This window comes from Trematomus bernacchii, unplaced genomic scaffold (genome assembly GCF_902827165.1).
Source record: "Trematomus bernacchii unplaced genomic scaffold, fTreBer1.1, whole genome shotgun sequence".
Lineage (NCBI taxonomy): Eukaryota > Metazoa > Chordata > Actinopteri > Perciformes > Nototheniidae > Trematomus > Trematomus bernacchii.
In genome coordinates, this window is record NW_022987828.1 from 11454540 (window position 1) to 11473013 (window position 18474).

Sequence of the window (18474 nt, forward strand, 5' to 3'; positions counted from 1 at the left end):
ACACTAAACGTAACCAGTGTTTCTCTTTCTGGTGAGAAAAAACAGTGAACCCTGTCCTGTTGAATCAGCTGTGTGTGCAGGATTCTCCTTATTTGAGTCACGGATGTGGCCTTGTAATATTGAACATTAGCTAAATATTAGCTAATCTATTAGAAATCAGCTTAATAAACATGTTTATCTGCCTATAAAGAAAATCTGAGAGGTGCTTTCACTAGAACTAGTTGGGCTTATTATCTATCTTACAGCTTCACACAATAAAGAGACTCAGTACTTTTTTATTTGTACATTTGCATCAAATCCGATGCAATTCTCGCAGTTGCAGATGCTTATTAAGTATAAAAAATGTGGGGTGCCATAACATTTGTCATGATTCAATCAGCTATTGTGGTTTAAATAAGCATTTCTGCAATTTGCACTAATGGCATGGAATAAATAATGTGAAAGAAGATTCATATGGATTTTATCTGGACTTAGAGAAAGAGTATGAGTTACAGAGAATGATAGCAGAATAAAATAATTCGACAGGAAATAAAGATGTCCTACTTTTGCCTAGGGCTGTGCAATTAATCGTATTTTAATCGCAATTACGATTTTGGCCTGCCACAATTACGAAAAACAACATAATCGAAAAAAACTATTAATTTGCTTTGCTAGGTTATGACAGTGCACTGCAACATATTTGATCTAATTAATTTTGGTCTCATTTATTTGTATTTATCATATTTATATATGTTTAGTAGCTTTGGGAAGTGCGCTCCAAAATATTTGTTGATCTTGTTTATTGGTATTTATTATTTTGATATTATTTATTTAAAGGTGGGGTAGGTAATTTTGGAGAAACCAGCTCGAGTGTGCTAGAATTTGAAAATACACAGCCGGAAAAAATCTGCCACTTCCTTACAGAGCCCCTCCTCCAACACACACGAACGCGCACATGACCAATGAGGGCACGAGATAAGTTTGTGCACAGGTGGAAGGCTGACAGGCAGGTAGGCCATCCAGTTATTTTAGCCGGGCCGGCTAAAATGATTGGTCGTGCTTTTTACAGTATTACGGCTTCCACAGATTTTTTGTCAAAGCACTTAAGATATTCATTGCTATCGGGATGTTAAGAGCATTCCATGGAATATAACAAAAAGGGTATCTCGAGCCGGTTTCTCAATCTTACCTACCCCACCTTTAAATGTATAATTTATTTTATTTATTTTTGTATTGGTTTTTCAGTTGAATTATACATTCAGGGTAATCAACAGTTAAAAAGATACTGTTCAAATTATTATTTGTATTTGTTTTAAAGTTCAATAAATGGATTTTTTCAAAGCCAACCTATCATGCAAAATGCACTTTTGTACGTCTTTTATACATGAATATGTGTCCCCGGTGTTCCAGGGAACTCACCAAGTGTCAGAAAACACAACCCTCTCTATTTTCCTCCATACCCAAATCTCTAAAAAAGGGGCTGCAACGGATCTGATAAAAACTGATCCAGATTTGAACACTGTCCTGACGTCAGGACGGTGGCGCTACGGCTATTGGGCCAACTCCACCAATCAGGAGGAGACAGCCACGGCCATTGCCGTTCGAAAGCGCTGGAGACGCTGTAGTACATATGCCAGGCCTGTAAGTGGCGCTGTAGTCTGCCACAAAAGCAGCGAAGAAGACTTGGTTACCATGGTTACCCTTCTGTTTATTCTCCGCTGTGGCTTTCTTTCTCCCTCCCTGAGGCAAGCGTTTGCTCCTTCTGCTGCTTTAATTCAATGCAATCCCTCCCCGTCGAGGCAAGCACTGTAATTCTCTCCGGTTAGTCCACCAGCAGATGACAAACACCCACCTCTCCGCCTCTTCGAGGAACGAGGGGACCGTGCGGCAGAGTTTCAGTTTCAGTTTCTTTCGCCGGTCAAAATGTCCGTTAAAGTTTAAATCTTCCGGACAAAATTAGAAAAGTGCCGGTCAAAGGTCTTCTTTGTTATTTATTGAGCTTTAAAACAAATGAATAACGACTCTATATAGGCTATAATAAAACACGGAGGACGGAGATCTCTTTTTCTCCCCCTCTTCTGACAGCCCAGCAGCTGATCAGAGCGGCTCCCCTCTCCTGCAGGGGGACGTGGTCAGCTGCAGCTCACAAAATCAGACCCGTAGACAGCAAACAACACACAGAGCGAAATGAGGCATGGCTAAAATGCATGATCTGTTTGGTATTTCGAAAACAGAAACGTATTAAATATACCTTATATAGGTATGGCCCTACAATATATCATTTAAATATAGCACGATAGGTTTCCTTTAATAATCGTGATATCAATTATTGACCCAAATAATCGTGATTATGATTTTTGCCATAATCGCATAGCCCTACTTTTGCCTGTACTGTATAGATTTAAGTGAGTCATGTTTGAGACGTGTTTGACCCCGTGAGTCAATCTCAAACAAAAACAAGCCTGGCTGTCCCCGTGCTTCCTATCTGTCTTTATTGGAAAGTTTATCCCTGCTTTCTCCCCCTCCAGGATGAGTTTGCATCATCTTCCTTAAGTCAACATGAAGAGGGACATTGTGTTGTCTCTCTCTGTCAGACCTATTTCTCTATAGCAGTAGCAGTGCGTCAGTACAAAGCGGGGTAGAAGTCATGACAGCAGAGCCCCTGACTCAATGCTGCTTTGGTTAATCAGTAACCAGAGTGGGAGCAGCGAGGCTGGTCTGTGTTAAATTGAGGGAGCCGAGCAGCCTGGACCTCATTCAGCACCTCACTCAGCAGCAGCAGACACACTCGGTAAGAGCAAGCTTTGATTTTTATCTCATGTGCCTTTTGATTGTGCAGTGAATATCCAAACCCTTCAGAGATGAGGGGCAATGTTTGGAACTCTATAACTGATTTGACTAATCCAATTATGTTCCACAAAACCCAAATATAATGTTCTAAAAAGGCTTTGTCCAACTCTCTTGGACAAAACGTTTTATTCAATGAGTTGCTTGAGTTCATAACAAAAAGAAAGTGCAACTAATTTCCGTAGAGTTGCTACTTGAAGGTTATAATGAATCAGATCGCATGAAATAATGTGGTCAAAGATTCTGAATTTGGCAGAAAACATGAAGGCATGTTGTCATTAAGTCACTGGGTACACAGGTGTGCTGGTTGCTTATAAGAACATTTGAGTGCAATGGTTATATTGATTAGAGACTACGGCCATGTCCTGTTGTATATTTCCTAATAGAGGAAAATCTAGTGTTTGTTCACCCCTTCCAAGAGTCCATCAGTCCACATTTTTGCACGTTTAACTCACAGGATAGTCCTTTTTTTGCACAAGAGCTTTCACCCAAGCTACTCTCCTACATTGTAGCTTAACACAAAAAATGTTCACAATAAAGGAGCGAAAGTTGTCAGTTTAGCTTAGATGGCCAACTGTAGTATTTAAAACATGGTTTAGTCTCATTTGTTAGGCACTCCCTAAACAAAAAGACTATTAAAAACTTTTAAGAGTGTGAAATATCACAATGAACTTGTCAGAAATGTTCTAAAAATGTATTTATTTTCTAACCTGAATCCATTCATTCTAGATGTGTTTATTTGTACCGTTAATATCATTTAAAATGTCCAAATAATATTGCCCACTGTTTCGTGTATGGTAACAGTTTGGATTAAATGACTAAATGTACACGCTCAGTTGGCGTCCCAGATCGAAACGCTGCGATACAAGGATTTAAAGAAAGAAAACAATTTCCAAATGAAACATCCATCTTATTTTAGTCAGTGAACACACACAAATTTGCACACAGCAACGTAGATGCGTCTTCATTATCTATGCGACCTCTGTTGCAGAGGGTAATGCCTGCTCTCATTCATTGGGCAGCAGGAGAGGACACACAAAGAGAAATCAATCCATCATTGACATGCCGCTCTATGTCCAATGTTCCTGCCAGCCAATCCTGTCAGAGACAAAAAACCAGATCCAGCCAGATTTCAGACGAAATGCGCACTTAGACTCAGGAGGCAAAAGACATACTCAAGGTAATTCATTGCTTACTAAAAACATCTGTCTCCCACAGAAGAATCCATTGTAAGGTGACTATCATCAAAAGGGAAAATGCAGTCGCTTCTCACAGCCCTCCTGCTCTGCTGCTACCTCTCAGGAAGTCAAGCCAACCGTGTCTACGTCCACCCCTTCTCCCTCTTTGCTGCCGCTAATGTCAGCTGCGAGACCCTGCAGACCGAGACGTCCAAGCCTCTGCACACGGTTCCTGTGGCCCCCCTTGATATAGAAGTCATGACACCAGACAACAGGGACCAGTTGGAGGTGGACGCCCAGAGGCATAACATCACAACGAAGACGGCGGTCCTGGCACAGCTGCTGAACACTCTGGGCCTGAGGTTGTACGAGGCTCTCAGCAGGCAGCAGCCAGGCACCAACATTCTCCTGTCTCCGGTCAACACCTTTGGTTCCCTCGTCACCTTCTACCTGGGGGTCTCCACGAAGACAGCGATGCCATACCAGGTCTTTGATTTTGATTTGTTTTTGTAGAGATAGACCAAAGACGTTCAAGGAATGCAGATCCTGCTTTTTTCCGTAACAATTTTTCTGATCTGGTGTTGTACTTTCACTCAGAGAAGTAAGTCTTTCTAAATTCACTCCTTTCCTTCCAGGACCTACTAAGCCTGCGCAGAGGAACCGACAGGGAGGACTGTGTGTCCTTGGTGGATGGACACGAGCTCCTCAAGACCCTGCAGGGCATTAACTCTCTGGTGGACGACGGGCCAAAAGATGAAATCACCACCCAGGTCTGGACCTTCTCTCGCCAGGATGCTCAACTGTCAGAGGACTTTATTCAAGGCACACAGGATTTCTCTGACACATCGTTCACCCGCGGCGTGGACTTCTCGAATCCACAGCAGGCCGAGCATCTGGTGAACAGCTTCCTGGAGAAGACGTCAAATGGGAAGGTGAAGGGCATTTTCAAAGATCTGAACTCCAGCAGTGACCTGCTGTTTGTTTCTTCCTTCAACTTCCAAGGTATGTATCTGCTGTTCTTATCTTCTAACCCTTACCCCAACCTGCACCACCTTGCAGTACCTGATTGTGTTCTTTGGTTGTGTCTGTTCAGGCAACTGGAGGACAGCTTTTCAGCCAGAGAAGACCTCCCTGCAGGAGTTTTATGTGGATGAAACAACCACAGTGATGACTCCCCTGATGACCCACACGGGTCAGTACCACTACCACAATGATAAGGTAAAACTTCATTCAAGGGACTTTGTCGTGCTTTATGTTGGTTCATTTTTGTATTTAAAATATAAAAAGGACTTGGATGAGTATTCAACCGTAATAATTGTCCTTTGATACCATGAAGGTACGGCGGTGCACGGTTGTGAAGCTGTCTCTGAGCAAGCGCTCCCACATGTTGTTGGTCCTGCCTCATGAAGGAGCCAACATGAAGGACATTGAGTCAAAGCTGCTCACAGTCATCCCCGTCTGGCAGGAGAGCCTCCAGGAGGGGTGAGTGTTGTCCTTTTAAAAAGAAAACGTCAAATCCAGATGTATTCCATCTGATTGACCAGAAATCTGAAGCATCTCTGGTGTTTCATTTTCATTATACATTATTTTTTAATGTCATCAACGTCATGAGACTTCCACTTGGATATAGCATTTCAAAATTTCACTTGTGTTGAATAGCTTATTTCATAATTTTATGGTGATTTTGTGGAATTACAACTTATTGCATCATAATTGTGTATTAGTTAAATATTGCAGTTTCAGAATCAGAGAAGTGGAAAAAGTCTAGAACAGAAAAATTAAATAAAAGTGAGAACATATATCATAATTTCACTAAAAGAGTTGTAAAAAAAATATTAAATGTATTTAATAAATAAAGTGAGGTACAAACATATATATTTTTTCCATCATTATCAATTACTAGTTTTTAAGATAACGAAAACATTTTTTTCCATGATTGTAATAATATAGTTCCGGGTTATGGAGCATATGCAATTATATTGGCTTAAAAAGTTAAAAACAACAACAAAAACATAGCAAGTAACCGTCTATCAGTTAATCAATACTCAATCAATAGCAAATAAAGGTTAAGATTTATAAAGGGACGAGAGAGTCACGTACACTCCCATTTCAGTCCAAAGATTTTAAAACGTAGCATCTCTATCCCCACAGTCTGTTGGAGCTGTCCCTCCCAAAGTTCTCCATGTCCTCTGTGAATGACCTCCGTGACCTGCTGAACAAGATGTCTCCGATAGTCGGGGCCAAGCTGCTGGGCTCCGAGGCGGAGTTCACCAGACTCAGCAACATCCAACCCTTTACTATAGATCAGGTAAACTACATGATCTTCTCATATTATTAAAAAGGAAACACTCACTGTGTGTGTTTGCATCATCAACACATCTCTGTGTCCTCCAGGCGGTCAACAAGGTGACGTTTGAGATGTCCGAGGAAGGAGCAGAACTTCAGGATAAGATCCAGGAAGCGGGCGTCCCTCTGAAACTGTCCATCAACCGGCCGTTCTTCTTCTCTGTCATAGAGGGAGACTCAAGAGCCGTCCTCCTAATGGGCAAGATCGTCAACCCTACACTGTGAAATTAAATAGTACTTTAACTCATTTAGAACACATTTACATACATGAATAATGTGTAATATATAATTCAACAGTGTTATTCCTCTCAACCTAGCTCTCAGTATTTATGAAAAGCTGTTACTTTAACTTGTTTTCAAGCAGCCTGTTAAAATGCTAATTTGTTTTTTTTAGTCAAATGTATTATAGCAGAGTTCTGTACAGTAGGTAGGTGCAGTAACCACAATTCTCCATGACGAACGACTAATACGTTGTATATTGTAACTAAGAGTTTATTTTTGTTTTGTTACGATTTGTGATTGCTGAAATAAAACATTTGTATCCAAAGTTGTGTTCAGTGCTTTAAATTACTGTCCAACCTTATGAGCCAACTAAACTGGACTGCAAGGAAAGCTGCTCAAAAGGTCATTTCACTTTCCGGTTAATGATTACTCTACAGTGTTGTTGACCGTGTGAAAATTAGGATGATAAGCAGACTAATAAAACTACTGTTGAACAACTTATCTAGCTTTTCAGATGATATATCTACAGTAGTAATGATTTCTCGTCCCGCCTCTCATATTTACTGGAATAAATGCATAAATACCTACTTAAAGGGGACCTATCATGCAAAATGCACTTTTGTACATCTTTTATACATGAATATGTGTCCCCGGTGTTCCAGGGAACTCACCAAGTGTCAGAAAACACAACCCTCTCTATTTTCCTCCATACCCAAATCTCTAAAAAAGGGGCTGCAACGGATCTGATAAAAACTGATCCAGATTTGAACACTGTCCTGACGTCAGGACGGTGGCGCTACGGCTATTGGGCCAACTCCACCAATCAGGAGGAGACAGCCACGGCCATTGCCGTTCGAAAGCGCTGGAGACGCTGTAGTACATATGCCAGGCCTGTAGATGGTGCTGTTCTCACAGAATCTGCCCTTGCAAAAACAGAGCTAAAAAATTTCAAATTGAGCAAAATGAGGCATGGCTAAAAGGCATGATCTGTTTGGTATTTTGAAAAAAAAAAAGTATAAATATGCCTTATTCCTTGGTCCTATACTATATTATTCAAATATAGCATGATAGGTCCACTTTAATGTAGCTTTAAACCTTACCAAAAGAAAAAGACTAATACCAAAACAAACCATCACATGCTGACAAAACTAAAAAACAGTGTAGACTGAGTGTCATGTAAACATTAAGAGTAGTGTACTACCCCACATCTGTATTTGATCAATATAGCCATTTGCAAATGAGAAAATCTGTCACACATTTTTGAAGATACAATGTAATAAATGTTGACATTGTAAAAGCAATATACTTTCCTTTTTAAACTTTTCTTCCTACTCATAAATATTAGAAAATTATGAATAGAAACATAATTTTAAGTGTGAAATAATATGGAAATAGGCATATTAGGATTACTGGATGGTGACAGGAAAGCAACTTTTGAGGCCCAAATACTAAAAGCAGTTACTCAAGGCCAACATTTTGTATTCCCAACATCAAAGTTGAACTTGTATTTATTTGATTTTCTTTTCATCAACCTGTAGCGCATGTTAGCAGTGCTGAGGGAAAAATATGTAAGCAATGCAATCCAGTAGCTAGCTAACGTCTTTTATATCAAAACATGCACATTCAAAACGGTCTCCGAAGTTCTTAATTTTATTCCCAAGTTAATTATATTATATAACTTTGATTTTAACAAAAATGTAAATATTACACACTAACAGACTTCCTTATTTGAGATGCATCCTTCACCAAGTAGCAGAAATTATATAAATATTGATTAACATTCTCTCTTTACAACTTAGACTTAAGACTCTTGCAATATTCTGACCCAACATGTACAATGACTTTCCAAAGAGCAGTGCATATCACCAGGATCAGGCATTTTCTATAAAAACATTTAATATACAATGCAGTCCCTTTTATTCACATTGACTACGGCAGAACCAATGATGACGTTTTTTTTAGGTTTCCAACAACAACTAGCGCACATCGGGCAGATTCCTGATGATAAATGTTTGTGCTCTGTGGCTTTAAAGTCTGCATTCAGATTTGTTTGTACACAAATATCCCCATAATGTCAGTTCTTGTCACACGTTCTTTGTGGCATCTCATCACAAACTGTAACCACACTTTGACTCTAGTCTAGACTGTGACACATATTGTTTTTCCTTCATTAGTGTTGAGGAACAGCAGCATGTTATTGGGTTTCAGTTATTATGGAGTGAACATTTTACTGCTCAGCGAGCTCTCGGGCCTCTTTCACCAGGTCCATCAGAGTGGTGAACATGGAGATGTCACTTGGCTGAAAACCCATCTTCTCGATCTGAGAAGAGAAAACAATCAGAAACATTTCAGATGAGTTTTTAACAGAACTTGGTGCAATTTCTAACTTCAATAACATTTGTTTAAAGTATACGTTTGTTACCAGATAAATGTGAATTGTTTGTATCATGTTTATTTTGTCTCTCCACCCGCAGCCTACCTGTTCCCCCAGGTATTCCACATCCAGTGCCAGTTGTAGTCGGATCTTGCTGTCGTCTGTGGGTCCACCGTTGGCTCCTGCTGTGGAGGTCATGCTTGCACCCTTTCTGGCTTGCTTTAAGCGCTTCAGACTCTCCTCCATCTTCCTCACTGAGCTCAGAACCTCAGAGATGGTCTCATAGTACCTGAATACAAGACGTAGGGAAATTAAAGCGGGTAAATGTGTTGGTTGCAGCTGGAAAGTCTTATTAAAAAGGCAAGCAAAACAACTCTCAAGAAAGAAAGAAATCGTCCTTCATTTATATAAAATGTAATAACTAATTCTGTAGACATTATCGGCACAGGCCCTTTCAAAGCTGGTAATGTAATAATATCTGGGTGCGTATTTATGTTTGCAGGTGTGTGTCTTACCTCTGTGTGCAGTCAGACAGTGCCACTCGCAGCCACTCTTTTGCTGTAGATTGGTGGACCAGCCCTGTTGAGTCAGTCAGTAACTGAACTAACGGCCGCAAGGCGTTGTCCATGTAGGCGGATGCACGCACCGGCACATCCTAGACAACACGTAAAGTAGTAAATATTACAATTTTTATGGACTTAACGACTGCTGAATTTAAAGTATTTTTCTCATGTTGCAGTTATCAAGATGAGTTTTGTGTCATATCCATCGCTTTCTATCTCAACAGCTAGAGATTTGTATTTTTCTCTGTAAACTTTTGTTTCAGGCTACAATGAGTGTACAATGTGACTGTCGAGCCTTACAGTTGTCAGATGACATTGATGGAAAATATGAATAAAGATTCAGCATTCACAGATCCTTCAAGGACTTAGATCAGGTTCAGTGGCAAGGCAAGTTTATTTATATAGCACCTTTCAACACAAGGCAATTCAAAGTGTAAATAAAACCTTATTCAATGTTTTCTCCTCTCTGAGCTACTGATTCCCAAATGGTGTGGATTTTGTCACAGAGAATGTTGATTGATTAGGATTTTTAGTGAAAGTTCCTTTTTATAGGGTCAAAAGGAAAATAAAATAAGTAAATGCCACAGTTCCAAGTCCATTAGCTTTTGAAGCTGAACTGTTGATCCCAATCCAAAAGATTTCTCCATGAGGGAATGTTACATGAGGAAATCTATGAGAAACATGTTGGTGTGCGTGTTTGCAGCTTCACTGACCTTATTAGTCCTGCGGTACAGTCTTGGGACCTCAGAGGCACTCTTCAGGAAGCGGCAACTGCGTTCAGTCAGATGCTGGGTCATCTTGATATTTAAAGTGGGAATGCTACTGGACAGGCAAGTCTTGGAATCCATTAAGGCGTCTGACAGAAAGGAGAAGTGCAAACATGGTCCGAGTTACCCTGGTGCTAAAGCCAAGAGCCAAGGAGTGATTCAATGAGTGACTGACATGTTGTGTTTGGAGATGTCATGATCTAAAGCCTAAAGGGGACTGAATGGATACACTTTTAAATGTCAGTGAACATCAGCATTTTTTAAATAAATAAGAACAGCAGATAAAATGCAATAATTTGATGTACGGGAAAGCAAATATTCAAATCAAAAAATGTTTACTTATAGGCTTAATTAGTATGATGTGTTCTGTAAGATTATGAAAACTTCTGTTGGACTGAAGTCTTATTTTAATTTTGAAAAACTAATGCCTTCAAATATTAGTGTCATGAAATCCTCCTCCATTCTCATGTACTGACAAAACATTGTAAGATCAAGCCAACACGGCAACGCTATTAAAAAAGCCAAAATGACTTTTAGCTCACCTTCCACCACAGCAAAGTTTTTGAATCCAATCGCTTCTAACCGTTTTCTGATCGTCTCTGACAACTCTGGTATCTGAGAGAAAATCAAGCAAGCTGTCAGTGTGGAAGCAATTAAGTAAATTAAGAAAAAAAGGATCACTCGAGTTATCTATGTATTTAGTTTGTGTGTGTGCACCTGTTCCTGCAGCTTCTGGATGTCAGCTGCTATGTAGACCAGCTGTTTGGTGGACAGAGAGGCAGGACTCCCGCTCTCACTCCCCCCCGACGTCCGGCTGGAGGTGGAGGAGGCGGAGCTGGGCAGAGGCCTGGTCGGCTCTTTAGGTAACTCAGGCGTTGGAGTCTTAGTCAACACCTGGGCACACACCGATCAAGATGAGCAACAAGAGAAAGCGACAGCAACATTTCTATTCATTTGCATATTGCTCTTTTGGAATTACTCCACGCTTTTTTAAGGTTACCTCGTCAAGAAACTTGGCATATCGTGCGTAGAGCTGCAGCGTGAGCTTCCAGAAGCGATGTGCCAGAGGTGACAGGTAGACTTTGTCTGACCAACATCTCATCAGGCACGACCACAACACCTCCGACACCTGCAGGTGGAAGGCACTGCCAGCTGCGCATGAACACACACACAGATAAGTGACTGCAGGGAGAGTATCAGCTACACACGGGCATTCATGACAGAGAATTATTCCTACCTGGTGCAGCCTCAAGTCCATCACTGATGGCGTTCTCTAGACTTCCAGCAATTTCCTTGTACCTGGAAAACCGTGAGACAAAACAATCAATGTGCTATCGGCTTATTTCATTTATCAGCTCTGACGTGCAAGTGTTCATGACATGTAACAACACTGTTAGAAGAAATTGACTTTCCGGAAAAGCTGAACAGTGCAGGTTTGTGTTGTGAAAGAGGCCTAATCTTTACAGTGAGTGTGAGTGTGAGTGTGAGTGTGAGTGTGAGTGTGAGTGTGAGTGTGAGTGTGAGTGTGCGGGGGCGGTGGACACAGTGGACATTTCTCTACTTTTTCATACGAATCAATAGCCATTCAGTCAAGGTCCAGTGTCATGTTTATGGGAAATGTTTTTATAATAAGCTGACACATCTGGAGTTTACATTTAGCTTCTTATCATCATTCTTTAGGAAACTCAAACCCAGAAGATATTTTTTCACATTTCTATCACAATAGGCATTCTTTATCGTCTGCCATCTTGTGTTTTTCCACAAAAAATGCTGGCAGGCTGCCATTTTAATCACAGCTTGTCTCTTGGGTTCTTCAAAAAGCATGCTGCGCAGAAAATACACCCGTCCTCCCAACGTCTGACTACTTTCGTTTAAGTTGAAGGGTTTACATTAAGATCAAAACACACATATTATCCACGGCCTGCTAGTAAAAAGAATGTAAGCTAAGGTTTTGATTATGTTTGAGTTTCTTTCTAAACCAAAATAGCTTGAAGAAATAGTTTTACATAACAAAATGCTATACATATTGATTGTCAGATACAAATAGTTACATGTAATGGTCAGACACAGCCTCCGTTGATCTAATATCACATATGAACATCTGACTAGCACTTCTAAAAAAGAATATGGGCAGCCAAAAATAAGAAATACATTGATCTTCTTTTATAACTTTTACAAGAAAGGACATAACGGTATTTCCGATATTAGCAACCTATTCCCTACAATTAGTATTTGTAAAGCTCTTAACAAATCCGAACAGCTTTCAATTTCAAAGGATGTATAGAAATGTGAAGTCCAATATGATGTTAGGTGAAGCATACAAATGTGCTCTTAAAGGAGATATAACTGGCTGTAGTGTACCCTGTGTGACCTATAGGCTGTAGTATGTATAGATCATATTAATAATTCACCTTAGTTGAAAGTAGACAGGCAGGTTCCATTTGTTCTGGAAGGTGGTGTATGAGGGGTGAACTCTCAGTCTCTTCACACTGGCCTGTGAGCTGCACTGACGCTCAAACCTCCGCACAAACTCCATACTCTCGCTGTAACGCTAGAAAATAAAAAGGACAACAGAAAACACACATAGGTGACGCTACTCAACACTGAATCATGCCACACAGAAGTGAATGTTTGTGCATGCAAATCGTGTCCCTGTGTCTGTACCTCAAAGAATATTTCGGGGTTTCCAGGGTTGAAGAGGTAGGACAATCTCTCCTCTATCCCTTTGATCATCTCAGGCCACACAGAGTTCACCAGGAAATCATAACCTGGCACTACGACAGATTTGTCACTGAGGAGAGAGGGAACATCAGCACATTATAAAGTATGAAATATCATCTACTTTCGACACTACGGTTTCATTTTATGTGCAGAATGTAGGATTAGTATTTGCTTAAACATATTAAGTCAATTACGTATTGTAATTATATAAATATAAGAATACAGAATACAAATGAACCAAAACGCCCAAGTAATCTATTCTAAAGTAATATCTAATACTGACTGAAGCATCATAAAGACTGCTATGGTGCTACAAATAGAAATGTGAGCAGCCAATAAACTGAATGCAACAGTTCCACACATGAAAGCAGATGATTTGCTTTTCTAATAGGAGCAAGAGGATTTCAAAGCACAACAAACATTTTGAGGACAATGGAGCTGCTGGGTCTTTGTGGTGATCCCAGACAGGTGCTCTTTGGATCCTTTGCTTACTCCCTTTGTACATTTCCCCAATATGTTAAATATGTGACATGCATTAAAAAAAAGTACTAAGTTATGATATAATAAAAAATAAAAAGTTACATAATTTAAAAAAAATACACATCCTGTAACAGTTCTTAGGATTTAGCAGCCAGGTATATATTACACAGTTATTAACGGCATCTATATATATTGCACATCTAGCACATATTGCACATAGGTGGTTGGTATTTAGCAGCAAGGGGTGATAGTCTGTGTGTGTGTGTGTGTGTGTGTGTGTGTGTGTGTGTGTGTGTGTGTGTGTGTGTGTGTGTGTGTGTGTGTGTGTGTGTGTGTGTGTGTGGGTCAACTAGGGGCTGTGCTGGTTGTATAGTCTGACCGCTGCAGGAAGGAGAGAGGATTATGGTCTCAACATTTTGGAAAAAAAACAACCGTTGGCATTTTAATAAAAAATTGCCATGTAAAAAAAAAAGGTATCTTAAAGGGGACCTATCATGCAAAATGCACTTTTGTACGTCTTTTATACATGAATATGTGTCCCTGGTGTTCCAGGGAACTCACCAAGTGTCAGAAAACACAACCCTCTCTATTTTCCTCCATACCCAAATCTCTAAAAAAGGGGCTGCAACGGATCTGATAAAAACTGATCCAGATTTGAACACTGTCCTGACGTCAGGACGGTGGCGCTACGGCTATTGGGCCAACTCTCCACCTATCAGGGGAATGTGGGGTTGGGCCACGGCCGGCCATTGCCGCTCGAAAGCGCTGGAGACGCTGTAGTACATATGCCAGGCCTGTAAGTGGCGCTGTAGTCTGCCACAAAAGCAGCGAAGAAGACTTCCCGCCTATAGTTACCATGGTTACCCTTCTGTTTATTCTCCGCTGTGGCTTTCTTTCTCCCTCCCCGAGGCAAGCGTTTGCTCCCGCTGCTTTAATTCAATGCAATCCCCCCCCGTCGAGGCAAGCACTGTAATTCTCTCCGGTTAGTCCACCAGCAGATGACAAACACCCACCTCTCCGCCTCTTCCAAGGAACGAGGGGACCGTGCGGCAGAGTTTCAGTTTCAGTTTCAGTTTCAGTTTGTTTCGCCGGTCAAGATGTCCGTTAAAGTTTAAATCTTCCGGACAAAATTAGAAAAGTGCCGGTCAAAGGTCTTTAAAACAAATGAATAACGACTCTATATAATAAAACACGGAAGACGGAGATCTCTTTTTCTCCCCCTCTTCTGACAGTCCAGCAGCTGATCAGAGCACGTCTCCCCTCTCCTGCAGGGGGGCGTGGTCAGCAGAATCAGACCCATAGACAGCAAACAGCACATAGAGCGAAATGAGGCATGGCTAAAATGCATGATCTGTTTGGTATTTTGAAAACAGAAACGTATAAATATACCTTATATAGGTATGGCCCTACAATATATCATTTAAATATAGCATGATAGGTCCACTTTAATTTTGCACAAATATGGATGAAGATGGAATAAACCACAAAGAGTTGCTTGATCTATGCATGCTTTGAATTAATTTGCCTCCATGATAACAGCAATACCTGGATCTGGCTCCTCCAGTCACCTCTCTGAGCAGTCTGCAGTGATGAGGAACAAACTCCAACAGTCTAGAGTACATCAAATGGAGACCATTCGGACTGGACTTCACCACCTCTTCCACTATTACCTAAAATAAGGAAAAGAGAGGAGAGGATATTCTGTTAAACATATCTGTTATTTTAAAGTACAAACTCCCTTGGCTCTACAGTATATTGAAACATGTGTTGTATGTTTACCTGGTCCATGTATGGCTTGACCAACACCTGTCCCACCAGGGCTTCAGCATCTCGAGTCTTGTCTATGGTGGCGTACGTTCTCAGGCAGTGACACACCATGTCCAGGTTGGATGTTTGCAGACCCTCGATCAGCACGCCCTCCAGAGACTGCTGCAGCATGGAGGTGATCCCTGCGATACGCTAAAGAGGACACAGCCAAGAATCAAACACAGTATATTCCAGCAAACATCTGTATAAAAGTGAAAACTAGGATCAAATATTTGGGAAATATCGTCTGCCCTTAAACAGAAAGACTGCACCTTTTTCTTTAGCTGTTTGACGTTAACACTTACAGGTCTGACTTTGTCCAGTAGGGGCATGCCTTTGCTCTGTACAGCATGGAACTGCAGCTGGTTGAATTCTGTAGCAATCCTCTCCAGGACCTGGCCTGCTAACAAGGGACTGAACAGAGGCAAAGAGAAACAGTTAAGACACAATGGCTGAGTGCTACGTTCCTGCAGCAAATAGCTAATACTATTTGAACCTCTGGCATATGGCTAGGTGATATAGAGATGCATAAATTGAAACTCTTATAACTTGTTTAATAACCTGCCCACATTCAAATCGGTTATCTCAGTGATACCAGTGGTTTTGAGCATAGATGAGTGTCCTACCTGCTGATTTCCAGGGAGCCGGATTCCTTGGAGTTCTGCGAGTTGAGGATCTTCTCAATTTTCTCCACCGAGCGCACCACCTGAATCAGCCTCAATACACACACCTGATGGATGGGATATTGCCAGGTTATGAAAATATTTAAACAATTTAAAACAGGATTATAATCCATGTTGCACTAAAAATAATTTGTTGAGGCAACACTGGGTTTACAGTTTGGTAAATCATCATAAAGTATATTTAATGATGAACTCTAAATATGATCAGATGAAGATGTCAGACAGGAAGAGGAAGAGCCAAACCTTCTTTTTCTGCAGATCTTCCTGTTTGGTTAGCTGGTTGTCTATAGCCTGGATCACCTCACTCACACAGGACCGCAGACTCTGAAACAGACATCAGGAAGAAACATTCATGAACACTCTGTGACTTATCAAAGGTTTCAGTTAACTTCACACGAAAACATACCATAACCTCCTCTCGTAACTGTCCCAACGGCACAGAAAGCTGATTGAGGGCTTTGTCCATCCCCACCTGAGTCAAGGGAAGCAGAGGTCTAAGATTAGGGTCTGTCTATCACATTATCAGATTCACTTAAAAAACAAAAAACTGCATGGTGTGCTTCCTTTTTGACCACCATTATAAGACCCCATATTTTGAGGCTGATACTGATATTGATAGATAAGAAAACAAACATGTTAACAATCAAGAGATATTCTTTTAAGATCATTTCAGCATAATTATTTTCAGTTTAAAACAAAACACCACTTCAAATATAGATGTACAAGAAAAGCAAACTAAGAAATGCATTCTTTGAATGTGTAGGTTAGGCTCCAGAAAAAAAACATCTGAACAAAAATCATGACAGTTTATATTTAAGATAAAGCTTGTCACTTGGACATCATATAGATAATATTTATTGATAGACACCTAACTGAATTGCCTTTTTTGTTTAGTGTTGACTACAAGCTGCTGATTGCAAGGTCCAAAATGTACAACCAAATTAATTACTGACCAGGTTGGTGGAGAGGTTAACAAAGTCGGCATAGTCCTTATTAATGAGCTCCACCATGGCTGTTTTCAGCAGCTTGTAGTAGAGCTCCAGGTCCTCCCTCATCTCCTCCATCTGGACCTGCTTCCGACACTCCGCCACAAACTGGTCCACATCAAAGTCATCCTGCAGGGAGTAACACCAGACAGAGCAGTCGTGCACAGGTTAATACAAGGTTTATATAAAAGCAGCCAGTCATGCATGGAACAACGAGCATTACTAATGGAGAGAAAGTCGACTTTAGCTACAGAATGACGGACCAAAAATCCAAATGTAGGCACCTGATACTGAATGAACACATTTGTATTCATGAAACACGTCATTTGCTGTGATAGCTCATGTTCTGTAAGGGTAACGTTTTACATGTCCGACATTAACAACATTAGCTAGGATCGTGAATGTGTACCAAACATGTACAAACAGTATTAGGTATTATGTATTCATAAAGAAATAATACATGTTTAAGGAAGATAAGCAGCATCCAGTATGAACATTCAACTAGCTAATGCTAGCTAGTTTAACAACATAAGCTTTATATAGTGTTAACAAACGTCCCGTTTTTTCTTACCTTCATAAAAACATCCTTATCGAAGCACAGCGAATCTGGTCCCTTTGGTAGATTCATATTTGATTATAAAATACAGCTACAGCATAAAGTGTAAATGTAAGAAGCCTCCAGCTAGCTGCTAGAAACAAGCTTCCGCAAACATGGCAAGTGCACCAACGAAGAAGAGTCTGGAGGACCACTGACGCCATAGCGCCCTCTGGAGGCCAGACGGGGTACACTGAGGCGAGGCGAGGTTCATGCTTATTACCCTGTTCTCACTCACCATAAAAAAGTTAACAAAATATTAAATAAATACAATACAAGTTACTTCATTAAATGGATAATGAGTTCAATGCTGGCTTACATGTTGCTATCGGCTTTCTATTTTTTAGAAAGCAGGCTACACGTTGACGCCATGGTTGACGCGCTATCATTTGGACTGATTTTACTGTATTTGACATCATTAAATCAAAGTCAACACATGACCAGTAAATGCAATCTACCAGAGGTTATGCCATGTAGTCTAAACAGTTAACACGTTTAATTAACGAACAATATTTTTTTATTTTTTTAATGAAATAAATACATGTCATACAGAAAGACAAAATAAGAAATAAATGAATAAATCATTAGGTTACTAAACATGTTTTTTGATATTTATGGCCAGTATTACATGATGAAAAATATTAGCTATTTCATACATATTGTCATGCATTTGATGTATTATTGGCTCACTATTAATAATCATAATTGTTCCACATCTTATCTCCATCAGCACCATCCTCCTGTAATTTCTTATGAGAAAATGCATCTTATTGGACGACAGGGCAGGGCTGAGGAGTCAGGTGATGCAGCGGCAGCCACTACTCTCTCTATTTGCTGTATTTGTAGGGAAATCACTGGTCTCTCAACCCGGATGCTGTGCCACTACTATCGATAATTGTGCCCAGTGCGCAGCGCTGTATAGGCAGA

At 40.4% G+C, this 18474-nt stretch overlaps 2 protein-coding genes across 3 annotated transcripts; one reads left to right on the plus strand and one right to left on the minus strand.

Moving 5' to 3' along the window:
* The first annotated feature begins 2645 nt into the window (after window positions 1–2645).
* On the plus strand, window positions 2646–6897 carry agt (angiotensinogen). 2 transcript variants are annotated; one of them, XM_034151923.1, is made up of 7 exons: window positions 2646–2770; window positions 4045–4490; window positions 4640–5006; window positions 5098–5222; window positions 5341–5486; window positions 6156–6312; window positions 6399–6897. In XM_034151923.1, exons 2-7 carry the CDS (start codon window positions 4083–4085, stop codon window positions 6573–6575), a joined length of 1380 nt encoding a protein of 459 aa, XP_034007814.1. In that variant the 5' UTR covers window positions 2646–2770; window positions 4045–4082; the 3' UTR covers window positions 6576–6897. The 2 variants fall into 2 exon arrangements, with proteins under 2 accessions (XP_034007814.1, XP_034007815.1); XM_034151924.1 differs by having other exon boundaries at window positions 2751–2770; window positions 4048–4490.
* A 1149-nt stretch (window positions 6898–8046) lies between these two features.
* Window positions 8047–17666, minus strand: cog2 (component of oligomeric golgi complex 2). The gene is made up of 18 exons (XM_034152541.1): window positions 17524–17666; window positions 16920–17081; window positions 16373–16438; window positions 16210–16290; window positions 15910–16013; window positions 15589–15697; window positions 15257–15436; window positions 15023–15147; window positions 12941–13067; window positions 12688–12827; window positions 11514–11575; window positions 11277–11428; window positions 10994–11170; window positions 10819–10891; window positions 10223–10365; window positions 9462–9601; window positions 9052–9235; window positions 8047–8892 (listed from the first exon to the last, which is right to left on the minus strand). Exons 1-18 carry the CDS (start codon window positions 17578–17580, stop codon window positions 8800–8802), a joined length of 2175 nt encoding a protein of 724 aa, XP_034008432.1. The 5' UTR covers window positions 17581–17666; the 3' UTR covers window positions 8047–8799.
* Window positions 17667–18474: the final 808 nt, after the last annotated feature.

Excerpts from the sequence above, each read along its gene's own strand:
- agt (XM_034151923.1), top strand. The coding sequence starts at position 4,083 with ATGCAGTCGCTTCTCACAGCCCTCCTGCTCTGCTGCTACCTCTCAGGA. Across the intron at positions 4,491-4,639 it reads AGACAGCGATGCCATACCAG|GACCTACTAAGCCTGCGCAG; the intron begins GTCTTTGATTTT and ends CTTTCCTTCCAG. Across the intron at positions 5,223-5,340 it reads ACCACTACCACAATGATAAG|GTACGGCGGTGCACGGTTGT; the intron begins GTAAAACTTCAT and ends GATACCATGAAG.
- cog2 (XM_034152541.1), bottom strand. The coding sequence starts at position 17,580 with ATGAATCTACCAAAGGGACCAGATTCGCTGTGCTTCGATAAGGATGTT. Across the intron at positions 17,082-17,523 it reads ATAAGGATGTTTTTATGAAG|GATGACTTTGATGTGGACCA; the intron begins GTAAGAAAAAAC and ends TACTCCCTGCAG. Across the intron at positions 10,366-10,818 it reads AAACTTTGCTGTGGTGGAAG|ACGCCTTAATGGATTCCAAG; the intron begins GTGAGCTAAAAG and ends CCTTTCTGTCAG.